This window comes from Schistosoma mansoni, chromosome 3 (genome assembly GCF_000237925.1).
Source record: "Schistosoma mansoni strain Puerto Rico chromosome 3, complete genome".
Taxonomy (NCBI): domain Eukaryota; kingdom Metazoa; phylum Platyhelminthes; class Trematoda; order Strigeidida; family Schistosomatidae; genus Schistosoma; species Schistosoma mansoni.
In genome coordinates, this window is record NC_031497.1 from 13,192,902 (window position 1) to 13,218,412 (window position 25,511).

The 25,511-nt window shown below is 28.8% G+C and overlaps 1 protein-coding gene and 1 non-coding gene across 2 annotated transcripts; both read right to left on the reverse strand.

Moving 5' to 3' along the window:
- Positions 1-14,996: 14,996 nt before the first annotated feature.
- Smp_tRNA_02108_Pseudo_TTG.1.1 lies at positions 14,997-15,068 on the reverse strand. The gene has a single exon. It is a non-coding gene (tRNA).
- A 7,339-nt stretch (positions 15,069-22,407) lies between these two features.
- On the reverse strand, positions 22,408-25,357 carry Smp_012950 (putative cytoplasmic polyadenylation element binding protein (cpeb); the record flags this gene model as incomplete). The annotated part of the gene is made up of 3 exons (XM_018799290.1): positions 22,408-23,241; positions 24,998-25,179; positions 25,330-25,357. 3 exons carry the CDS (start codon positions 25,355-25,357, stop codon positions 23,017-23,019), a joined length of 435 nt encoding a protein of 144 aa, XP_018651093.1. The 3' UTR covers positions 22,408-23,016.
- Between the last annotated feature and the right edge of the window lie 154 nt (positions 25,358-25,511).

The following is a 25,511-nucleotide window of genomic DNA, read 5'->3' on the forward strand; positions in this document are numbered from 1 at the left end:
CGTGAAACAGATTAATCAATCGAAAACTTTACAAAATAATCAAACTTAAAATCTGTATAGATAAAATAATGTTACCAATACTATATATAACCTTCTTGAGGTTTAACGACAAAGTTCTTTGAAAGATTGAAATAAATGTGTTGGGATCAAATGACAGCTATAAATAGTCGTTTTCAAATGTTTTCAATAAAATTGAATCGCGCTATAAGTATGTTATTATGTGTCTGAGTCAACAACAGAGGAAAAGTAAATATCTTGATTACCACAACTGAATGAAGAACTGGAATCAATTATACGACTTTATGAATGTTTTGCACATATATTACACAAATATTACAATATACAATAAATCGTTAATTAATCAAAACAAATACACAAGTAAGGGTGAAATAGTATTAAGATATCGATATATATAATGAATGCTAGTAAGATTCTATTAAGTCAATAACATTTGTTAATGATCTGCTATGTTTGAAGGGATTACGAAATCATCTAAATTGGCGACTCAGTGACAAGACAGCTAACTATTTCAGCCTCACCAACTAGAGGGAGAAGTCGAGGTTCAAATAACGCAAAGTATATTCCACAAGCAACCAAAAGCACGAACAACACCAAGTACAACTCGAGAGTATTTATACAGCATAAAAATGTCATAGGGAAACGTAACAAAATAGCATATTAAAAGATCAAATGAACCAATGACATTTGGAGTCCTTCCAATCTGAAGGTAAAAATGAGCGCGAAAACAAGCAATTCAGACTTCAAAGTGAAATGATAAAAATAAGACGTCTATATAATGAGTTCTGGGGATCAAGGATCCCCAACATGATCAAAGTAAACTATTTAGTGAATAGATACATAACAAACTAAACTTATCTGAAATACTTTTCGTATTAATTGCGATATATATATATATATATATATATATATATATGAAAGAGAGTGATGATAATGTTATATTGATAAAAAGAAACGAACACTATTTTCTTTTCTTAATGAATACACAAATTTTACTAAGCACTATAAGTTAAACTGACTACCATCAAGTGTAATATCAAGCATTAGGTGTAAACAAAGTCCTACGTAATCATTTAGTAGAACGACAATGGATCATACATATCAACTGAATCCAACTACAACAGACATATAACAGTATATCTTCAAGCGACCGATTGATGTATTGATAAGTGTTGCTCGTGGAATTCGAAATTATAAATATAATAATAATGATCTCCAGCAGGTTTTATCAAGTTACCAAAGGAGAGCCATTTAGTTAATTAAAATAACCACTTAACTGGTATCGGTAAATAATAAGGTTATATTGAATCTAGTACAAATATTCATCAGTGTAATTGAATGTTACATATCAAACTAGCAAAGTGATTTTAACAAGATATATGGTAATTTAGTTGCTGTATTAGCAGTAATCTTCAAGAAAAACAGATGCCGGTATACCAAAATAGAACAATGTTTGAGCGAACAATTGTTTTCAATAACTTCATCATCATGCTCCACAGTTATAAGTCCATGATTATTGTGAAATTTTACAAAAGCCAAAATGAGGCATGTATTAATGAATTTGACAATGTTATATGTTAAAAATGGTAAACGTTTGCATATTTGTTTTACTATAACTACTTCTTCATTTTGTTTTTATCTAATGATCTATATTAGTGATATATTATGTTGATTATATGACAACTATTCATGTTCACATGTAGATAGAGAAATATTTGTGATGTGTCTCTTTCTTTATCTTTAACGTGAATTGACGATATCTAGAACAATAGTTGGATAGAATTCTGTGTATTGAGATGCAGTGTAAATTAGAATAAATATGGTTCTATGATTTGTGTTTAATGCTAAATTGGTTTTTAAGTGAATAGAGTTATTTGTTTTACTCTATATTTTATAATGTTCGTTATGTTAATTACTGAAATAGAAATCAGTAATATGAAGACCATACAACTGAAGACTATTGGTTAAAAACCGTTCGAACATAAATCTGTTAGATTTGTAAATTTTAACGACTATATTCCAGCTGAACATTTTATTAAGATTGTGACTTGTTGAGGAGAAGTACTATCGTGGTGTCCCGAAATATGTTGGAACAACATTTAAGTGTTTTCTGGTTTTCAGTTGTTCACTAACTTTCATCAATTTACAAAACTAACTGTCCTTAAATATATCAAATATCCAAATAAAAATGGCTCTCTATTCTAACGAATCTACACATACTATACAATTATGGTTACGATACTATAGAAGGCAAACTAGAAACCAGCTACGAAATAAGCATTTCGTAACTTTTGTATTTTCGCTGTTGTTTTATTTAAGTCAATTTTCTGATGAAAATCTTTTTTTAATTACTAAATCATTCAACAGTTCGGTTTGAATAATGAATGCAAGTTATTATGAAAGCGCAGTTCAAGTACTCACTTAACTTTAAAAGCAAAGTAAATTTTATGAGGTTACTACAGACTTATAGCACTACGTCATTTTACAAAATACATAACATTTACAGTTTTTATGATTATTCTGATCATTTTTATTGATGGTATATTTATTAGTGCACGTAAAAAAGGTGCTTTTAACTTGAAATATTTTGTTGAGTGAAGATGTTTTTCCAAAGATTTATGATCTATTTAGGGAAGTAGATTCGTAAATTTATATTATTTTAAAACAAATAAATAGATATTAACACAGCTAGATGCTGGCTCAGTGCTCTAGAGGTTAAGAGTTAGCGCGCGAGACCGGAAGTCCAGGGTTCGAATCATGCTAACAGGATCGTGGATGCGCGCTGTTAAGGAGCCCCATACTAGGACGAAACAGCCGTTCAATGCTTCCAGATTTTCCATGGTTGTCTAGCTCTAATTTACTCATGAATTCAACTATTAAATGAATATTTACTGAAGAACTGAAAAATAATTATCGATTATTTCCATCCAGTTTTTCCAGCTGCACAAAGTTTCTTACCTTCAACGTTCATTTTTAATATAAATTATACTCTTTATTGTTAGTTGTATGTTTGTAACAGAACTCATAAATGTGTAGTGCCACGTTGGTATATTCCTTGCCCTCTTGCAATGTGCACACCAAGACTAATTATCATGTCTTTTAAAATAGGTTTTCGGACATGACCTATTTTCTTATAGATCATGGTAAATTTGTGTGTTGATTTTAATAAACTAATGACAAGTAAAGCTGAATAATTTTAAGTAGTATGACATAATGATCAGAAAAATTAAATGGTAACTTAATTGTAAATATTAGGTTCATGTTGAAAAGCTCATTCACACAGGATAATATTAGTATTACTGATCCGTACATTACGTACGATTTATGGCAGATGACTGTTATTTCTGAATGTGGATTATGTAATGAAAGTGTAGATTATTGTAACTTTGTTAATTGCAATGTAACAAGATAATGTTTAGAAAATTTTAACAACTTGTTTGTCAGATTATTCGACAATACGGTCTGAAAATCTATTTATAACAACACAGATGGTTTCTTGTTAGGATGTTATTTTTGCATGACGTATTAAGGTTTACGAGGAATTAGGTACATTGATAGAAAGAACTAACAAACATCGAAAAAATCATCAGAAGAAAACTTCTTTCAAAACTATTTAATACATCATGTTTCCATAAAGAGATTAGAATTATAGTTGGTGGTGGCTTTACAATGCGACGTCGAGATATTTCTCAATGAACTTATAAATTAGTGATCCTTTTCCATCTACATTACTAAAATTATATTTAGAAACTGTCATAAGTCATGATGTGGAAACGTTTGTTTCACTTTGTCGACAAATAAATTCCAGCAGCTATTTTTAAGGAGAAGAACAACGGTTTCATATATTAAGTTGTTTATGTCATCAAAAATATATATGTGCAGGTATAAGAATGTGAATATTCGGACGATATAGATAATACGGAAATACATAAAACTAAAATGCTGAAGAATTATTCACTACACTCTAAAAAGACAGAATTATTGTAGTCACAAAAGTTATCAAGGGCAATACAACAGTAGTCATCATGATACCAAAGCTTTTGAACATTTTTCTGCAGGACTATATCAAAAAAGTGATCCAAAAAATCTTCAAACAATTGATATCGAATCAGAGACATATCAACTTTTAAAAGAACGAAAACCAATCATTGGGGTCTTTTTATGTTTTACTTTATATCCCAAATCATGCACTACTTCACGTTTTTATGAATTACCTAAAATTCATAAACCAGACATCCCCTTAAAATTTATAGTAGGCTTTAAGAACATACCAACATATGCATTATCTAAATATCTGAGCAGCATATTAAAGCCATTTCAACACGACTTACATAACATAATTAAAGATCCCTATGACTTTAAATAAAAAAATATCGGAATTAAATATCGAAAAGAATGAAACCATGGTAGGACATGATGTCGCATCATTATACGTTAGTATTGCTATTGATAGATGCTAATGGTTTACCAGAGAATAACAATACGTTATCTGACCGATGCCATTTATGCATCAGTCTAATCATGAAATCTCTAAAACTGTGATAAAATTCAAAAGTATTTACTTTTAACAGGACATGTTACAAGCAAAGAAATGGAGTATCAATGGGATTTCCTGTGTCTCCGATTGTAGCCAACCTGTTTATGTAACAAATGGAATCAAATATTTTCGCCAATGACATTAAACCACAAATTTGGCTCAGATATTTAGATGATACTTTTGTTGTCATAAAAAAGTTTCTCTTTAGATCATTTTTTTAAACTGATCAATACACATTCATCTCACACTGAATTCACGTATGAGAATGAAAATGAACACCATTTTTAGTTTGCTTGATTAAATGAAATCCAAATGGAGCGACAAATCTAACCATCTACCGAAAACCAACGCACTCAAATCATTATATCGACTTAAATTCAGCACATGCAATCAGTGAATAAATCTCTGTTGCCCTAAATCTCTTTAGAAGAGTAAACAAGATTATTACCTCTGAAGAGAATAAACAGAAAGAACGAAAGCAAATAATTAACATCTTACAACTTAATAATTTTGCTATGAAGATTATGAAACATACAATAAAACGAGACGTGTTACTGCTAAGTAATAATTCGAATGGAATACCATGTATTGGTACTATAGCTTCGCCATACCGCCATGGCGCAACTGAAGAACTCTAAAGTCTCCTGAAACAACACAGAATTAAAGTATATAACAAAAACAACGAACACCATATGAAACGCTTTGGTTCGCATAAAGAGGAAAAGATTTCTTTTACTTCTACACAGAATTTTGTCTACAAATTAGGGTGTATCGATTGTGGTGCTCTGTATGTCGGAGATTCACCTCGTGAAATCTTGACTCGAACCAAAGAACATCGTAAGTACATAAAGAAACCAACTTACAATCCTGTAGAACTGGAAAGACTCCAAATTATACCGGAAATAGCAGCAAATGCTACAAGGAAAGGCGAGTAGCTGAAGTTTTCCATATATTCCTTAATCCTACTGCTTTCAATAGAAATGGTCTCACTATCTATCCGACTTGGACCATCTGTTGTAGCTACTTTGTCTGATTTTAATCACATCTCACACCATCATCGTGCATACAGATTTAACTCTATCCTTTCGCACCACTTATGTCACATTTTTTCATCGTTTAACATAAACGTGCGTCACGTAAATCACCTTGACCGAGAAGATGTCATTGACTTGGTCAGACCATTTTTCGATTGGTCACTCCAAATATTCTTGCTTTGTTTCTTTGTACTATTTAAGCTTCGGTTAATCTAACTTGGTTATTTATTCTCTGAAGAAGTGGCTTACACTGAGTCACAAAACGTCAGAAAATTCAATTTTTCTACTCATTGGGATATTACAAATAAATTACTTTTATTAATTCTCTTTAAATGTTACAAACCACATGGTATATGATTAATAACTAAATATTAGCCCTACTCAGTATTATACTTTGTAGACTTATAATGCAAGCATTTCTGAGTTACCGCGTGATGACTTTTATCAGATGTCATTAATGGAATCAACTTTTAGCTGTTATGAAACTAAATAGTTGTGGAAAATGTTTGCTTAAATAATGCAATGATGGGATTAATAACAAATTGTTAAGTCACACAAGGTATCGTAATTAAGAACTTTAGACCTTCCTACTTACTTAACACTTGAAGATTCACGAATCGGATTCCGATTATTCCAACTTTCTAATCCAATCTAGTGAGATTCATCTGTGATAGAGTTTTTAAACTTCCAAGAAGTCCCGAACTATGATCAAAAAAGTGTAAATCACTTTGTTGATCTCATTTTTATTGGACTATTATCAGTTTGCAAAAAAAACAGTCTTCAGTCCACGTTGAGCATAACAATTTAAACAAGCTTTTTTTAATTGTAATGATCGAGATAATTTGAAAATTGATTCCACTACAAATTTTCCCAGCTAGAGTATTTTTCATTTCAATAGAAAACTGTGAAGCCATGTACTTGGTTGCACATAGTGATATGAAAATTACCATTTTTTTCCTATTTATTCGAAAACTTTTCAGCTACTAAACCAAATCATGAACTAAATTGATCAAGTTTTAAATATTAAAACATACATTGAACACTGATAGATACAATGAAGATTGTCATATAAGATGAGAGGTTGCTATAGTATATACTATAATATATATACTGATACTATATGAGTAGTATATTAATATATCTCAAGTAATGTAACTTTATGACAAATATATGTCGACAGTACATGAATGGTATGTCACACCAATCAGAAGTGTAAAACCTGGTAATAGTAGAAAACAATGAAGATCCAGTGAAAAGAATAGAAGAGAAAATAGAAAATCATTTGTGAACTTGGAAGAATCATAAAGAATGTGAAAGACAAATGATGGAGATTTGCAAATAAAATATTCAGTGTATGATTGTCATATCTTACCAAAAGATTCTATAATTTTATGTAGGTACTATCAGTTGTCCTCACTTATGTTCTCGTTCACAATAAATATCATGATGATCTTGTTTTGAATAAATATATTCACTATACAGCTGTTTATCTAATTGGCTGGTGATTGTTTTGATCGACAACAACAACAAAACTATATACACAAATAACTGTGTTATTTGTGTATATATATTATTCATAAGAAAGGATGAACGTGTCCTAAATTAAGGCTAATCACTGAATATCATTATTTATTATATTCAGTTAAATGTTTAGAATTATTGAAATATTTTAAGATTCTATAACTTTTTGTTTAATTATTTTGAATGAAATCAAATCGAATCGAATTGAATCAAACAATCAATCAGTTGGTATAATCAAATTAATGAGATCAAAATGAAAACAATCAAAATTGATCGAAATGATATTGTATGTTTTCTTTGTTACTTACACTTGTATGCACTCAATCGCTCAATTGTACTGATTAGCATTTTTTTTTAAAAAAAAATCATAATATTAAATTACCATAATTTTAATCTGGGTCAATGTAAGGTGACACATAATAAGATTTATATTATTGGCTATATAGTTAAGTGTATTTATTTCAACAGATGATTAATGTATATGTACATAATAATTTGTATGTATATATAGACATTATCAAAGAATGAAAGTTAATAGAATTTTATTTGAAACTAATTCATATCACAGCTATATATAAACATTTAAATATAGAATATAACTAGATCTTTAAAAGAAACCATATTAGATTTAGTCGAATGATTACAGTTTGGAGATCTCTCTTAATTTTAAAGCCTTGTATAAGAGTCCGATTCCACTGGTTCCACTGCTAGCTACTGTCCATCTTTGTTTATATATATATATATATATATATATATATATATATATATATATATATGATTTATCTTCATCCCAGATACATTCCTTTAAGAGTAATTTTTTTCAAATTGTATTCACTTTTATAATATTCCCCTAATTATATCCTTGTCAACTAAAGAAATATATATTCTTCATAATTAATTACTAAATTTATTGAAATTTTTTGTTTCCTAAAAAATAATAAAGTTAATAAAGAATTTTGGGAATATTTTTTATATAGTTGAGATCATCGTTGGATGCCGGCTCAGTGGTCTATCGGTTAAATGCTCTGGCACGAGGCTAGTAGGTTCTGGGTTCGAATCTCGCGAGGCGAGATCGTAGATGCGCATTGCTGAGGAGTCCCATAATAGGACGAAACGACCGTTCAGTGCTTCCAGGTTTTCGATGGTGATCTAGCTTCAATTGATTCATGATCTCAACTCTATAAAATGACTAAAATCTCTACAAAACCCTCTTCGGATAATGATTTTTTATTATTTTAACAAATAAATAGGTAATTTAAATAAACAAACTTATAATTAAATAAATATAAACAATCAATAATTTAATAAATAAATTATTGATTGATTGTTTGTAAAACTAATTTTAAATTTATTAATAGATAATTAAAAAATCGATAATATAAACAATATGGTTGAAGAAATATGTTTACAAAATTGATTTTAATAAATTAAATTTACTCGTAAGATTTATAATACATAAATAATTATGCATAAAATGAATTGTTGTTTTAATCATTGTATTAAAGATGTTTTCATTATTTAATCTCATCAATTAAATAACGAAGAAAAATAATATTTTTTAAAATGGAAACATGTAGAAAAAGGGTTTTTGACTTACGTTTGTTAACATAATAGCCAATAATTATTTAAAATAATCAAAGTTTACTAAATAAAAAGTTATTTCATACTCTATAGTGTTCAGTCACTCTAGAGTGTTTAGTCAAAATGATGATGATTCAATTAGTGATATCATCTTGAATCACTGCCTCCGGTATCTTGGACATTAGTTGTTTATTCTAAGACTAACCGAAGAAACACAGAAGTATTGAGTTTATTATGTGGTATCATGTTAAAATAGGAAGTTGTATTGGAACGTAATCTCACCATTCGTCACCACTCCATGGTTATGTTTTAAATAATGACACAATTCAATCTTTCTGGACTTGATCAAACATGACTCAGAAAAGAAGGTAGTGTTGATTGTATAACTCACACTTTCAACTTTGAAAACACTAAATCTTCACAAAAACCCCTTCTGCTTGTATAACAGTTTTTTAACATTCCTAATGGAAGTGAAAGCAACATTTTTTCTACAGAAAGGATTCTTTCTGAATGCACTTTTCTTAACTAAACTATATCTCCTACTATATACTTTTAACCTTAATTCTATATATTAGTTATAAGATAATATTGAATATAATATTATTTTGTTTTAATCAATAGACATTAGTTTAAACAAAAATCTACAAATAGATATTTTCAAATCTATTTTTACTTAGGTCAAATACTGATTAAATTTCTTATTGATAGCTTGAATATGTATTATGAATTAAAAGTTTTGTTTTTTTCCTGATTACAAACATGATTAATTCACAATTTGATAAAAAAAAGAAAGAAAAGTAATTAAATATTAATTGCTGGAAGTTATTATGTAATTATTTTACATTGTGTATAGTCACACAATACCATTTGTATGTTCTATCTAAAAAGAATAGGATTTTAAAACAAAACATATTAAATCATATTTACTAACTGTGTTAATTATAATGAAGTGAGATGAAAATTACTTTGTAAGCAAAGATAGATAGTGGTTAGCAGTGGAATCCAGGACGCGCTTTTCATCGTATTTGGAACTCGTCGGCTGGATGTACCTGCATCAATGGGAAGATTCAAACAAACAAACCTAATTGAAATTTATTTTATCAAAATACATTTCTTCTATAAATTTGATGCATATAAACTTTTATTAAAACATATGCATGTCTATTTTTAATAAAAGTATACAATATTTAACATTAAGTATGATTTGATTTATTATGAGCTCAACCGTCCAGTGCTTCCAGGTTTTTCATGTTGGTCTAGCTTAAATTGACTCATGATTTCAAATATATATGAGCTGACTGGTTTGTTTTTTTTTTTCGGCTTTCGAGACAATAACATCAGAGTATACTGCCAAAAACATGTTGACAAATGATTATTGTATAGAAGAACGTCTTGAAATTCAAAGTATAAAATTTCCATTTACATCATAGCTTTATTTTATGTAATGACTTGAATGTTACTATATAAATGAGACTACATTTTAAAAGGAACAATTCATTAGTTGTGACACTGTGAACTATTTATTTGACACAGTTTTGATTCTTCATTGATTTATATTAAACTATTACATAGTACCATTAGGATACTTGGGTATTAAAATTATTATTTAAATTTTGTAAAGATGAGAAACGCAGATTTTATCTTTCTACCAGATGACAATACTATAGTCATTTTAGAAACAATAAAATTGATGACAAAATCTTCCATTAGATAGGAATCATAAATTTTTAGAAGTGCCTTCATAGAAAAAAAGTTATGCATTTTTCATCCAATGTTCTCAAAGTTTAAATGAAGCTAAAAGTTAAAAGTTTGCAAAATTTAATTAAAATAATTTTGTATCAGATAAAAGCTTAAAATGTCATTCTATGGTGTATGCTACTTATGTTGACAACCATAAGTAGTATGTAACAGTAATCAGAAGTGGGAGGATTGGCAAGAGAAGGTAGAGAATATCGAATTGAAGAAAACAGGAATGTAAACACATAGTAATGGCATTAACAACAGGATGAACGAACGATAAAGTTTATAAGAGACAATTGATGGAAGATGTGAAAATAAAGTACTTAATGTATAGTTTTCATATTTTATGAAGACATTGTAATATTGCACTAAACAATGAATTGTTTTTCCCCACCTCGGTTCTATTTCAGTACTATTCCAAGGACTGATAATGATACATTGAATCATAAATTAGTATTAAGAATAAGTTTCCTATGCAAAAAATCACTATTCGCTATTTTATTAAGGGAAATATTGCCTTAATTGGATTAAGTACAAAGAAATACAATAAACGTTATGTTTATTGTGGTTTTTTATATAATTAAATACAAACGTTTATTCAGTTACCATTAGAATTACATTAAACAATGTGAGAACTCTTTTGATTACTATCTATACACATGATAACATAGCAACAATGAGGCTATATAATATATCATTCATCATATCAATTCATATGTGTAACTAAGACTGAACATAATCAATTTTTTAATTAAAAGAAAGTCTAAGAATGCAAGACATTTTGTTTAAGCCCAACATGGAAGCCAATTGCCATTCAACAGATATATTGACTTAAACTCAACATAGAAATGAATAAGAGAATGACTAAACAAATAAAGAATTAAAAATTCACTAAATATAAGATAAGCGTTTAAACTGAGAAACATCAAGAAGAGTTCACAACAATACAGTTAGACAGTATTAAATTTTCCGTTTCGCAAATTATTTCGCCGGTTAAATGCCTATAAAACAGGATTTTGTCGGAATATTGTATACTCTGTTCTAAGAATTCTTTCATATAATCAAATATATGGTACCACATAAAGTCATTATTATTATTACCATGATTAATATACTATCGAATATTATGATATATAGTTCCATATCATTAATTCATAAACTGAATGTATTGATTCTAGTAAAATCAAAAGGTTGTTTCAATCCATACCTAAAACGTAGTCGTAAACTATGTAAAAATATCTGTCATCTAGATTACAGAAATTAAGGTCAACGAGAGTTATATATATATATATATATATATATATATATAGTATACAACATATTTCCTTATCATACATCACTTAGTAACTATCACAATTATGTCAGTAAATATTTCCAATATATAAAACATGTGGAACATTATGCCCATGGAAACTAACGGGTTTATGAGAGAGTAATATTATTAAAATATAAAAGAGACCAGAGTAAAAATAAACGAAATGTGGTAATAAATAAACAGCTTGAAAACAAAGTCTTTATTTCAACTTAGAATATTGATACTAAAACTTTATGATTGTTGTTTTTCCCATAAAAATCCACATTCTAACAATTTTTAACAGATTTATTTTTCCTATATAAACTAGAATATATCTAATTTATATATCAAATAACTTTAATATTCTGACGTTGATGGGATATCATCCTGTGTCACAGTATACAATTTGTTTTTCCTTAGGATAAATACTACCAACAATGTGGGATTTGTATTGATTTCCCCTCTTCCACTCTATGAATAGTAAGATAGAAGAAAAGAATATAAAAAGAAATGAATCCGTTAGAAAAAATCTATTTTCGTTTAAATGAAGTTATTTTATAGGAATAATTTAATGAAAACTCTGTCAATTTTTTTTATTATTTTTTCATTAATTTCAAATTAACTAATTTATTTAAATAGATTAAAATGTACATTGAAATGATCAAGATAATAATTGATCAGTGAATATTGAGATGAATTGAAAAATTTAAAATTACTAAAGTTTTTGTTTTCAACTTTAAATAAACAAAGTTGACGTATTAAACTGGGTTTTATAGAAATTGGTTAAATTTCTTAGTTGTTTTCGTCACAGATTATAAAGACTATAAGTATCATTGATAATACTTTTAAAAAAGAAACACTGAATAACTGTTTAGTCCCTTGTACAAGACTTCTTAGAAGTATGCATTTATCATCCTGTCAAAGACAGAGAATAGGGCCTCTAATTAAAGTTTCCTTTTGAAATAAAAAAGGAATTGGAAGGTAGAAAACTGAAGTAACAGCACACAAAAAACTAAAAGTTCAGATATGGATAGGTAAAAGGCATTTTATAAATATCCATTAATCTTAATTATAATGTTTAACAACCCATTTTGTCTATTTTTCTTCTTATTATTATTACGACATTCTTTCACGCTCAAGACATCATAAATTGACTTACAATCGTATTTATTTACCTGGAGAATAGAGTACGATAAAATTCATAGTATCATACGTATCTTGTTGTTCATATTCATCAAAATGGAACTAAAATGTACAAAAATCTAGGTCTTTTCAGCAACTTCACTTATCATGCTATACAATTGTTAATTATAAATTCGAAAACAAAAACCTGAGGTGACTTGTTATTAGTATTATTATCATGTGATAATTAAGTCGAAAGAATTTGTAAGCACAAACATACATCACACGGTCAAGCCATTTTAGAAAAAAACACGTTCCACAAAGATTCATGCAGTTTAAAAGTTATAAAATCGATTGTATACCAACAAAAACATTCATCTTTTAAAGTTGAAAAAAATCTGAAAACTTTTAAGAAAAAAACGAAGATATTCGGTTAAGTAGGACAATGATCAAATATGAAACTTATTGGTCTAAGTTATGGATCCGATCTATCAATGATAGTAATGCGCTTTTAACCGATAAATGATTATAATTTAGGATCATTCTTAAACATATTTTAGTTTATATTATACATTTCATGTATAAGTGTCTATTCGTTTGTTTATCATCTGTTTTCCTTTGTTTCTTATAGTTAATATCTCAAAATAAAATTAATTAGTCTGTTGTAGCTAAGCCAATTCAGTACTTTGGTGAATCATTCAATTATTTTTGAAGCACTGATTATAATGCATCAGTTCTAATGAAACTTTTTATGTTGGGATATACTTATAACCCGCTTACAAATTACACATAGAATAAAACGATCATTCTGTAATTCATCATCAAACCCTTTTAAGTAAAACCAGTGTTTGAATTATTAAATGACGATTCTAATAATTATAAATACCATAATATTGGTATTCGCTCGTCAGAGGATTCTAGCATAACTAACTTCATGAGATAGAATAATATTTTTTAAGAATAAGTAATCTGAAGATACAGTCAAAAAGAATAAAGATATTAAAGTTTATTTATTTTCAAGTGAATGAATGGAAAAATATGTTTAAATTCCTGAAAATCTACTCTTTGCTTTATGATTAGTTATAGTACTGAAGTGAATAACTTTGTCATTAAGGGGTTGTGGAAATTGTTGAATTTCATTGAAATTACGAACTGATCTCAGCCAAACCATCACTAGAAACCTGACAGCACTGAACTGGCGTTTCATCCTAATAAGTGACATCTTAGCAGTGCATATCCATAACCTTTCATACGGAAATGGGACCAAGGACCTTTGGTCTGGAGTGCGAACGCTTAACATTTAGACTATGAAATCAAGATCAAACGGTGTTGATGCCTAAATTCAATCAATCCATGACATCGCGCGACCATTTTAGCGGTTCTAGTAAATATTATTATCTGTTCAGCGACGGTAGTTATCACAGATTTACTACAGTAAAAAAAAAGATTCTCATATAAACTTTTTCAGTTAAACTTTCTAAAGACCATGACAAAACAGTGTGCAAGAAGCTAAAAACAAAAAGTCGAAAAAATTCAAACTAATAACACTAATAGTGGTAAAAAATTGACTATAAGAAGTAATTTTCAGGAGAAACAAATGAGATCAAAAGACGGAAAAAATGTGTAGGGATTATATGCATATTTGTCAGTGTAGGCTACTTTTTCAGAGTAAATAAATAAATACTACTATTTAAACTTAAGGTCAGTTATTTATTTACTTTAAAAAAGTGGCCTACATTAAGTTATTAGATGTCAAAAATACAATTTTCTACTCATTGGGATATAACAAAAAACTATATTTATTATTAACTCTCTACCCAATGCTCAATTTATTTGAAACTTTGGTATGCATACCTACTTACTCGCAATATCTTTCTATTCATAACCACTAACAACATTGTATATGTAACAACAGGTCGTTTTCTCTCCAAACGAATATTAAGAGATTTACATTTACACAATAAACAATAGGTGACACCATTATTTACAGAAAACAAAATCATATGCTGGTTTTTAAGTGATAATTAGATGATGTGTTGATAATAATTTTAAAACAAATGAAACCTTTTTAAGCAAAGATGGATAGTGACTAGCAGTGGAATCCAGGACGCGCGTTTCGTCCTATTTGGGACTCGTCAGCTGATGTTGATGTTCACTCTGGGACTCAAACCCAGTACCTTTCGCTTCAAACGCCATCGCGTTATCCATTAAGCCAATTAGAGACTGACCAGTTGCAGTCCTAACATATCGATGAGAAGATTCAAACAAACAATGCTAAATGAATTAGAACCTTTTTGAGTTTATTTTTGTCTTCTCAAACAAATACCTCTCATAATATCATGTAAACCCAAACAGGTAAAGTAGTAAAAACAATGAATAACTCTCTATTTCATAATTATAAGGTGTGGACAATACACACAAATATGAGGAACATTAATATATTAATAAATTATAAATAATGTAAATCTATAACTTTATGTCAGTTAGAATAATTTATTTTTGCATCATACATTTTTGTGTGGTGGTTAAACATATTAGATAACACAAGATGGTCGACATAAAACCCAATCTCGGTTTTATCCTAGTTGCTGCACAACAGCAAGGTACAATCCCTAGAAAATTGATACTCTCTTCACAATAACTTCCGAAAACCGTGAAAAAAAATTTGAATTTTCCATTAAAACCTTGACCTTGTGAGTTACTATGTTGATACCTCGACTAAATAATCTGATATTCAAACGCTTATTTGCCAAGTAGAATTCCTACGCCTAAGATCCAACCAGAAGATGAGAAAAACACAAGCGGTCTAGCCTCTGTATGTCTAACACAAAATTTCACGTGATTAAACACACTAATAACAAGATAACACTTTATTATAAATAAGAGATTACAATATGTAGCAAGTTGGTATGGTTGAGGTATAAATTAGAATATTCAACTTTAAATTAATTTACAATAATTTGAGAACAGAAAAAGACATGACAACAATTAATGGAAGTCTGTAATTAAGAAAATATAAAAATCATATAAATTAAGCGTTCATAATTATATGCCATAAGAATTATGGATATTAATGTCACAAAAGTAGTTACCAGAGATTGTCATTCTCTCTTATTCTTCTCACTGCACTAAAATAATAACACAAAAAAATAGTTTATCCTAAACAAAATCAATTAGATTAGTAACGATCTTACAACTTGATCACTATTGACATTCAGTCAGTACTGATGACATGATGGGAAAATGTACCAATTAGTCCATTATTCATTGGGGAACTTTGTCGATTTGTTTAGAAAATTTAATGTTGTTATTTTTGTATTGATGTTTTGTATGTAGGCAAGTCAATATATAGATAAAAAAAAACCTATTTTTCTAGCTAGTGGTTTTTCATATAATTTCAAATCTTTCAAAGTCTTATGTCAATACTTTGATCTCATGAATAGCTGTCAAATATCTACATCATATCATTGTATATTACCTATCGACCAGTATTTTTCTTTTATCTTAGCAGTCGAAGAATTTCTTGACAAAAAAATAAGCCTTAGACAAACATGATATTACTTACTACTTAGTGATCAAAATTCTTGGCTAATACCAATATCCATCCAGCTGAAGATGTTAAATTCCATAAAAAAAGTTTAAAGCCTAGAACATAATTGATGAAAGCAGTGAATAAAATTCACTATGTAATTATTTCTACTGTCTAATGTAATTAATATAACATTATAAGAACAAGGATCATTTGTCTTAATAATAATTAAAACAATTTCAGTCAAATCTCATTCTTATCGATTTGCTTAAGTTGATCAAGGGATCATAGTTCTTGAAATTAAGAAAATGTAAGGATTACTCCTGTAATTCATTATATAATATCTTCATCATAGTTAAATGTTTGTAGTGAATATAGAAAATATTTTTTAATCTAAGTTTTCTCGTCAGGTGCTGCTGATAAACAGCACTCATTTGTAACTCAGTTAATTTAATGTGTATAAGTGGTAGAAATACATTATATTACACCTTTTATGTGTTAAGCAATAACTTAAGGAAATGGTTTCAGGTTTTAGTTAGCATCGATATATAATAACACTTACAAAGGTTTGATCAGTAAAAAAAATTACTGTCTAACATGAGGAATTCACATAAATCAAAGAAATACTATATATTCAATGTATAACTATCACATCAGTCTACAACTAACCAATATTTCTGTATATCAATAAGTAGAAAGAACAATAAAAAAACATTACGTTACAATAAGTGAAGTCTAACTTGACTTAAGCATACGTTTAATCACTTATGAGTTCTCGTAATATTCGCATTCGTTGGATTACTTAAACAACCTTTGGAACGTTTTCCAACTTGTAATAAACAATAATGTACACGAAAGATTGCGGATAATGCAACGAACTTGATAACTCAATAAAATATTTCATTTTGTTGATTACTGTTTCTTTACTTATAGAAAAATGATAGAATATGTATAGTGGATACTTTCATTTTGAGTTTTATAATCATTTTTGTAAAGCTATCAATTGTTGGGATAATAGTGTTCTACGAACTTTTCTTAAAAAGTAAACAATTAATTAACTTCTATTGTAAATTGATCGTGTGTTTTTTTCAATATTAATACAACATATATAAGAACTTTCATCTAAATTAGAGCGAATAGTTTCACAGTATTTGGGCGCAATAGTGTATTTTCATTATTATTATCTATAACATCTTAAATGATCACTTCAGATTAATAAAAAGCAACTTGATGCTTTCCTTATTACTAGTTCTCTGACAATAGAAAAGCCAAACTCCACCGATACAACAAAATAACAAAATAAATCGGTAGTATTCGAAGTATTTTTTTCTTTAATTTTTATTTCAATATAATTAAATAGTAATACAATAACAAGATGTTCGATCATAATAACAATATTAAAGAAGAGAGATAACTGAGAAAAATGTGAAGATCCATGCATACATACACACATGAAGAGTGAATGAGCATTATAAATTTGAGACTGTAAGAAACTAATCATTGTTACATTCCATATAAATAAAAATGATAATATAAATGGGTAATATAGATGAAAATGTGCGAAAAATAACAATGTATTCAATAATATTTACTGTAAACTCACAAATTATATCTCGGGATAAAATTGTTAAACTGAAGAACCCAGTAAACCGGGTGAAAAATCCATAAGTTTAATACGCTAATAACAATTGATGACAAACAGAACCAGTAAGCAAATCAAAACACCAGCAGACAAACAATTCAAAGATTCAATGAGAATGAGAACAAGACTTTTTTTATAGCACAAATGTTTAAAATAAAAATGTAAACGAAATGTGCATCTGAAACACGGTGAGCAACTGAGATTGGAAGATTGAAGAAACAACAACAATAAGTGAAGATGTCAGGAACGACAGCAATAACAATACAAAACCAAAAAGAGGATAGTCAATCAAAACTAGAAGAGGAAATTGAATGAATAAATAAATTGGAATAAAAACGCCAACAGTTACAAATATGACCTAGGAACGCCCGAATGCAGACTACGAACATTTGTGATAATGTTCACGAATGGTAATTATAATAACGAGATAAGTAGTAGTAATAGTACTTACACTAGTAGTAATAAAGAAAAATATTTTTTTAGTCTTATATGTATATATAGTAAATCAACTGATATAAAAATAGCTGAGTAGCGTGACTGAAACAGATGAAAAATCCGTAGAAAAAACAAAGACCAAAACGATAGAAACCGCATACGTAATCAGTGTTAATTAATAAAGAATAAATAGGCAGTGACAGCTAAAAATAAAAATTGGCTTAAATTTATTGGTATAAAAAACCAAACAAAACAAAAAAATAACCAAACGAAAAAAACTGGTTATTGCACATAAGTGAGAAATTTGACAGATAGATTTTTAAGGTAGATCAATTAATTGAGAACCTCTTTATTAGTATCTTAAGATAAACAGGAGTAATAAAAGTTAAAATATAGAAGGTACAAAATTGGCTAAATTGGTCTTCAACGCTCCAAGCATAAATACTCATATACGCATGTAATCATTCAACACTAACACAAGATGTTTAAAAGTTGGTAAATACCTCAATCTGATGATTGAATGAGCTATAGTTAGATGGAAATGATGAAGACTTTTGTATAATTATCAAATTACAATAAAGGAGTATATTAACAAAAGAAGAAATCACATTTCACACAGATAAACAAAGTTAAACAGTAGAACTAAACACATAAGACTAACATCTAGACAGAAGAGTGAAGAGCAAGGAACAGCGACACAAAATTAATAGCATCCTAAAAGAAAGCCACAAGAGAGAGAGACACATTCAGAAGTACAGATCCATGGAAATATCTACCATACTTCCTTGTTTTATTTTAAGGTAACAAAACGAAACAAAAAACCGATAAAAATTCGGATTACTTTTAGACAGTTATTTTTTGTTTATATATATAACCTTGTTTGTATGAATGAATGTAGATAATACAAGGGGTAAATAATAAGTTATATATATATATAAACAAATGAGAAATCTAATACAATATTTTGGTAAATAATGATAGTAAAAAGATGCAACAAATAAAAACACTATGAAAATATATATACTTTGTTAGATATATGTTTTGTGGCCAAACAGCGACAATGACTTTTTTTCTGTTAGCTTTCTTTATTGAATATATTATTGTGAAAAAAAGGATTTTCTTCACTTGCTGTTCGGATAATTTTTTTTTTCAAAAAAAAGAAAAATACAGCAAACAACATACCAGAAAATGAGTAACAATATGTAGAATAACCAGAACTGAAAGAATTTTCTGTCCTATAAAAGCATTTTTTTGTTTCCAGAGATATAAAAAAAATCAATCTGATGTCAGCTGTGATATCGAATTCAGTACAAATGAGTAAGATTGTTTTAAGCATCATACATAAATATATCGATATAAAGAAAAGTAGAACAGAGTACATTTTAATCTAACTGGGAAAACGAACTGAAATATATATAAAAAATTGTGAACAAGAGAAATTTTCTCTTTGCAGTAATTCATAGTAAGTACCTTTATATGAGATAGTAGATACCATGAAATTTTGATAAGAAAATTTACTTTGAGGTGATAGAGGAAGCACCATAAAACCAATGACTAAGATTTGTAACAAAAATGTCATCTAACAAACGAAATTATTGAAAATAAAGGAAACTACGGAATAGAAAGGAAAAGAGACGCAAGACAAATAACTGGATTTTAATTTTAAAAGGTAACCAGTAGGAAAATTATTTTAGAAAAAAACAGAACATAAATACGCACAAGAGCCGAGATCAGTAGAAACGCGATTTACAGAATGCCTTTGAAACATCATTTACAATAAACCTCTACGAGTAAACAATTCGATTGAGCAGATGAAATTGACAAGCAATAAAAGAATTATGAATGAAAAATGTTTTAAAACACATACATACCAACTCTCCACTCAATTGCCACACTTCACTTTAGCAAACCATCACAATCTGGAAGCGCCCTGAATATGGCTTGTGCGTGGAAAGTGAACCATCACAGAATACTATTAAGTAAACGAATTAATGCATCAAGTGGGTAGTAATCAAAATTATCTGAAGCATGAATGCATCACGAGCCAGCGCAATAATTAGAAAAATTACAAACATACACGTTTACAAAATAAACCACGAATTGAAATCAATGAGAGAAGTATGAAAATCTGCAACTTAAAACAAAGAGATATACTAACTCATACAGATAATATAGGCATAAATACACGACACAAAAGAGATGAATGAAAGTTGTCGGTGTAACATACATGAAATTCTCATATTTCGAGCGTTTCATCACTGTCTTACTCAATGATAGAAATAGTGGAAATGCATTGTGAATCACGTCCGAAGGTATACATTTAACGTATACGAAGAGATGTATTCACCAGATTTAGAATTAAAAATATACACATACTGATTCTGCTTGAAATGACATTTTAAGAAGCAATGTTAAATTGTTAAAATCCATAAAAAAGGGTTTGATTGCTTATTTGTTGCATAACGTATCAGATGGAGAACAAAAACATAGAAACAATATTGCGTAAATGTACTACCATAACTACAATATGTTAAATATTAACATGAAAGAATGTAAGAAAATATATGATTTTTTTGTCTAATTTTTGTTGGATTTTGTAAAAAGTGTTACATTGAAAAATAAATAAAGGAAAATACCAAACAACAAAATAACATTACAAAAATAAAAAATACCCCACATATACACACCCGCCCCCAGGGTTCGAAACATTTTCACCCAGTTTTTAAGCACCAAAACAAAGGAAAGAAAAAGGTAGTGACAATTACCAAGTAGAAAGATAACAAGAAAACATGGCAGCTTGGTGGGAGTATATGATAGAGGCTACACCATTAGAGGAAACGTCAAATTCATAACAGAAACTAGAAAATGTTTTCTTCAGTCTATATATATAAGATATTGTCAACAGAAGAAATTGAGTAATAATAACAAAAATCAGTTAACAAAAAAACTTTTGAAAGCGAGTAAACCATATTACTTTCAATTACTTGCATCCTACCACTCAGGATAGATATACAAGATACATACTACCGAATTGATGCATAAAAGATGTTATATCTATCTTTGGTATGTAAAGCAATGTGCTAGTGCACTTGCATTAGCTAATCATTTTCTTCTTTTAAATGTTGCTTTATGAGAGAAAGAGAACACGTACAATTAAAATAATGTGTATAGTAAATATGTATGTATGTAAATAATAAATATTTATATAAATATGTTTATATAAAAGAATGAAATTAAAAACTAAAAATAAGTATACATCATAAATAGGTGTCTATTCAATGACTAAAAGAAAATTCACCTCTAATAATTAGTAAGCTAAAATGTGTAAAACAATAACATTGTTGTCGATTTTTTATAAACAAAAATATTAGTATATATATATATATATACTGAAGATGGTCTAATTAACTATCATCCATACCAACTCATTTATTGGACAGTAATAGTTATAATAATAATAATAATGATATATAATGCATAGAGATCGAGGTACCCCACATGTGTTGATCAACTCAATTTAAAAAAAAAACATCAAATCAAACTAAAAGAATAACCAACACAATACAATCATCAAATGATCACAATAAAGAATAAAACATGAAAACAAAATTAAACAGGTAGATAAATGAAAGAAATGAACAAAACAAAAAAAGATATTACATTAATATTATTACTACAACTACCAAGAGTAACATAATAAAGTTGACAAAACAGACAAGAAGTAAATAGAATTTAAAGATATGGAATAAAACTTTAAAAAAAAGAAAAGAAAAAACAAGATCACAATTCAATGAAACACGAAAGAAAATTATCCACAGACAAAGAGATAACAAAAATTCAGAAGAGGAAACTGAACTAAGAATGAATCACAGTTTACAAAAAAACAATTTCATCTTTTTAGGAATCCAACAAGTAAACAACGGGATAAAATTATAAAAGTAGGAAGAGGGAACACACACTATTCAAGCTAACTAGTTGATGAAAAGAATGAGTAGTTAGTGATGAGAATAATAGTAACAAGGAATAATAGTAGCAAAGTATGCAATTTGTGTGTCTTCTGCATTTACACTTAGGTCGTTTATAAGATATATTGTATGAGTGCTTTTATAAATATAATTGGCTGAGGAACAAATCATCAGCATTCGGTAAATGAGAAATCACAGACTAGGAAATGGCAAAAAAAAGCAGACTGATATTTCAGTGAAAAAGATTTTTAAAAACATCAACTTAGGCCTTGTGTAAAAATGTTTTAACTTAGTGATCACTTTTTTAATCAAATGAACCCATTTTGTCAACGGAATTCACTGATTGATTATAATTATAGGTGTTGATGGCTAACATTAAAAGGATTTAAACCGGCAAAATATCTAAGAGAAAAACTAGAAAAAAACAACAGGCAGAGTAAGGAAAGCACCAAATGATTGAAACAAAAACAAGAGAATATGAAAGGTTGAAGACAACGAAAGTAAGAGGTCGAGATCAGAAGAAACATTTCCAATTTTCATGAAACAAACATGCAGAAAGATATAACAAGCTAACAAATAATAACACACTTGTATGCGTCTACCATCGATAAAGTGCAGGACGAGGACGTTCAGCCCCTTCTTTGACTAGAGGTTTATGATATTCACGACCATAACGACTGTGTATCTGTACCCAACATTGTTCGCAATAATATTGAAGGCAAGTAACATTAGCGCAAAAAAATGGGGCAAATTTACCCCCACAACGAGTACCTTGACATTCATCACACATTTGATTATCCAAGACATATGGTTTAACTTCAACCTAAAATAGAAATATAATACAGTAAGAAAAAGCATATTCGTTGAAGGGGAAAGTTTCACGCGCTTGAACAAAAATAACCTACGGATTTCTGAAGTTGGGATAGGTGATGACTTACCACATTTACGACGAAACCCAAGCATCTTTGTCAGTTCTGATTCACAACTTCGTCGACTAACTGATCTTGCTGTTTACAACTCTATAAGTAGCTTCAAAACTGCTCAATCTAGATTTCTACTATACACGACATTTCTGGTCAAATAATTTTAATGTGTTTCTTTAAATTAAAAATACTGCCTAACCCTTATAAATACGAATTAGAAAACGCTATTCACAGTGGTTGTCTAAATAAGTGACTTCAATCGATGCGAAACAATCTGTTTCGAAAAACCACTAAATATAGTCAACAGAAGTAATAAAAACGATCGAAGTGAACAGCCATCTAACACAACGAGATTTCCCCAAGTGAACCATGATAAACGTGAATAAACGCAAAAAAGAATAATATGTACCGCTTCAATTCTTAGTTACCTAACATGGGGCAACAATCATCGATTAGCTGACTATATGATCAATGTATGAAATGAGTGAAACAAGATGTAATTTGTCACTTTGTTATCAAAAAAGATCGTCACACATATGTTTGAACATAATCCTCATTTATAAACAACATAAGTTTTTTTCACACTTAGCTGGATTATTTTAATCTATCCTAATTTTCTTATGAAAAAGAAAAACACCTGAAAAAAGTATTCATATAGAAAACAACAGAAGAAAAAACTTGATAGAAAGTAGGGCTACGTCTAGATTCCAGACGAACACCCACGCATTCTCCTTTCAAATAAACTTGCCAACCATACATCTATTTATAAATGCTGCTTATATATAATGAAAAGAAATCAATAGGATTGGATAACCAAAAAATGGAGGAATAGAACTAGTCAGTACGAAATTTTTAATCAATAGAAACAGTCTGACCACATTAGAAGGGAGGGGAAAAAACTATTCTACTTTATGATGTTGGATACTAAAACGAAAAAGGGAGTGATAAATGAAAACTAATGTAGAGTTAACTATTTATAAAATTATCGTTAGGGAATGAATCATTGCCAATCAATAATTGTTATTTTCGTGATTATTCTTGTGATGTTGTTGAAATATACAGAAACGACCATGATAAATAAACTACTATTTGCAAAAGTCACCAAATAGTAAAAAAAACAAGCAGAGAAGATGATTTGCCAATCACAAGAATGAGATGAAAAATTCAAATTAATACACAACTAAAACTCTGCTATTTCTTCTTTTCATTATTAACTAACACTATCATGATGATAATTCATTGGATGGGGTACGTAGAATTCTAGTAATTAACAGCTAGTCAATAGTCAATTTTGAGATATTTCTGTTGTATGCGTGTGTGCACGACTTAGTTTTAATCATAATAACAGTCAAACTCTTCTGCAATCCAAGCTGACAAATGAGTATATTATTAATGGGTAAATAGGTTCGCATTGAATGAGCATTAATTTAGATACTTATTGTGTAAAGCTAACGCTCTTCAATATCATCAGGGATCAAATTCGTCATCCGCTATTTAAATGAACAAACATGAGATTTTTTTAAAAAAAACCTTTGAACAAAGATGAAAACTATGTCAAACGGTTTGTAATCAAGATCGATTTTCTGGAAAGAGATACAGTCCTGTTAACAATCCTGAATTAAATATATATATATATATATAATTGCATAAACTTACTCGTTTATCAATTTCATTATGCTGTAATTGCACAAATCGTGCACTAATTGCAGCGATATAACTTTGTTGATTTGAGAAAGCGACACGACCAGCACCTTTAGGATATTTCAATTCTGGATCTGTATCTATGCCAGCATAACAAACACCTCCATATAAACGATCCATTATTAGGGCAAGTTCGACTATTTAAAAGGAATTGAAGTAAAACCTCTAAATAAACGAAAAATACCCAATGAGTCATGGAACAAAAATGGGTTTAAACAAACAGGCTACTTTTTAGTGAACTTCATTCGGATATAAATTGCACTTATCACCTTACTAGTACGACTAACCTAAACTGTAAACTTTATAAATGAACATTTAAATCTTTTCATGACAGAACGATTTATCAATAAAAATTTAAAGTCAAAACTTCTCAAAGAAACTTAAGTCTTTGCACATAGCGTATTGTACATGACTGACTTTAAAGGAGAAGCACTTTCCGATATTTTAAAAGGAAAAATATGAAACATCG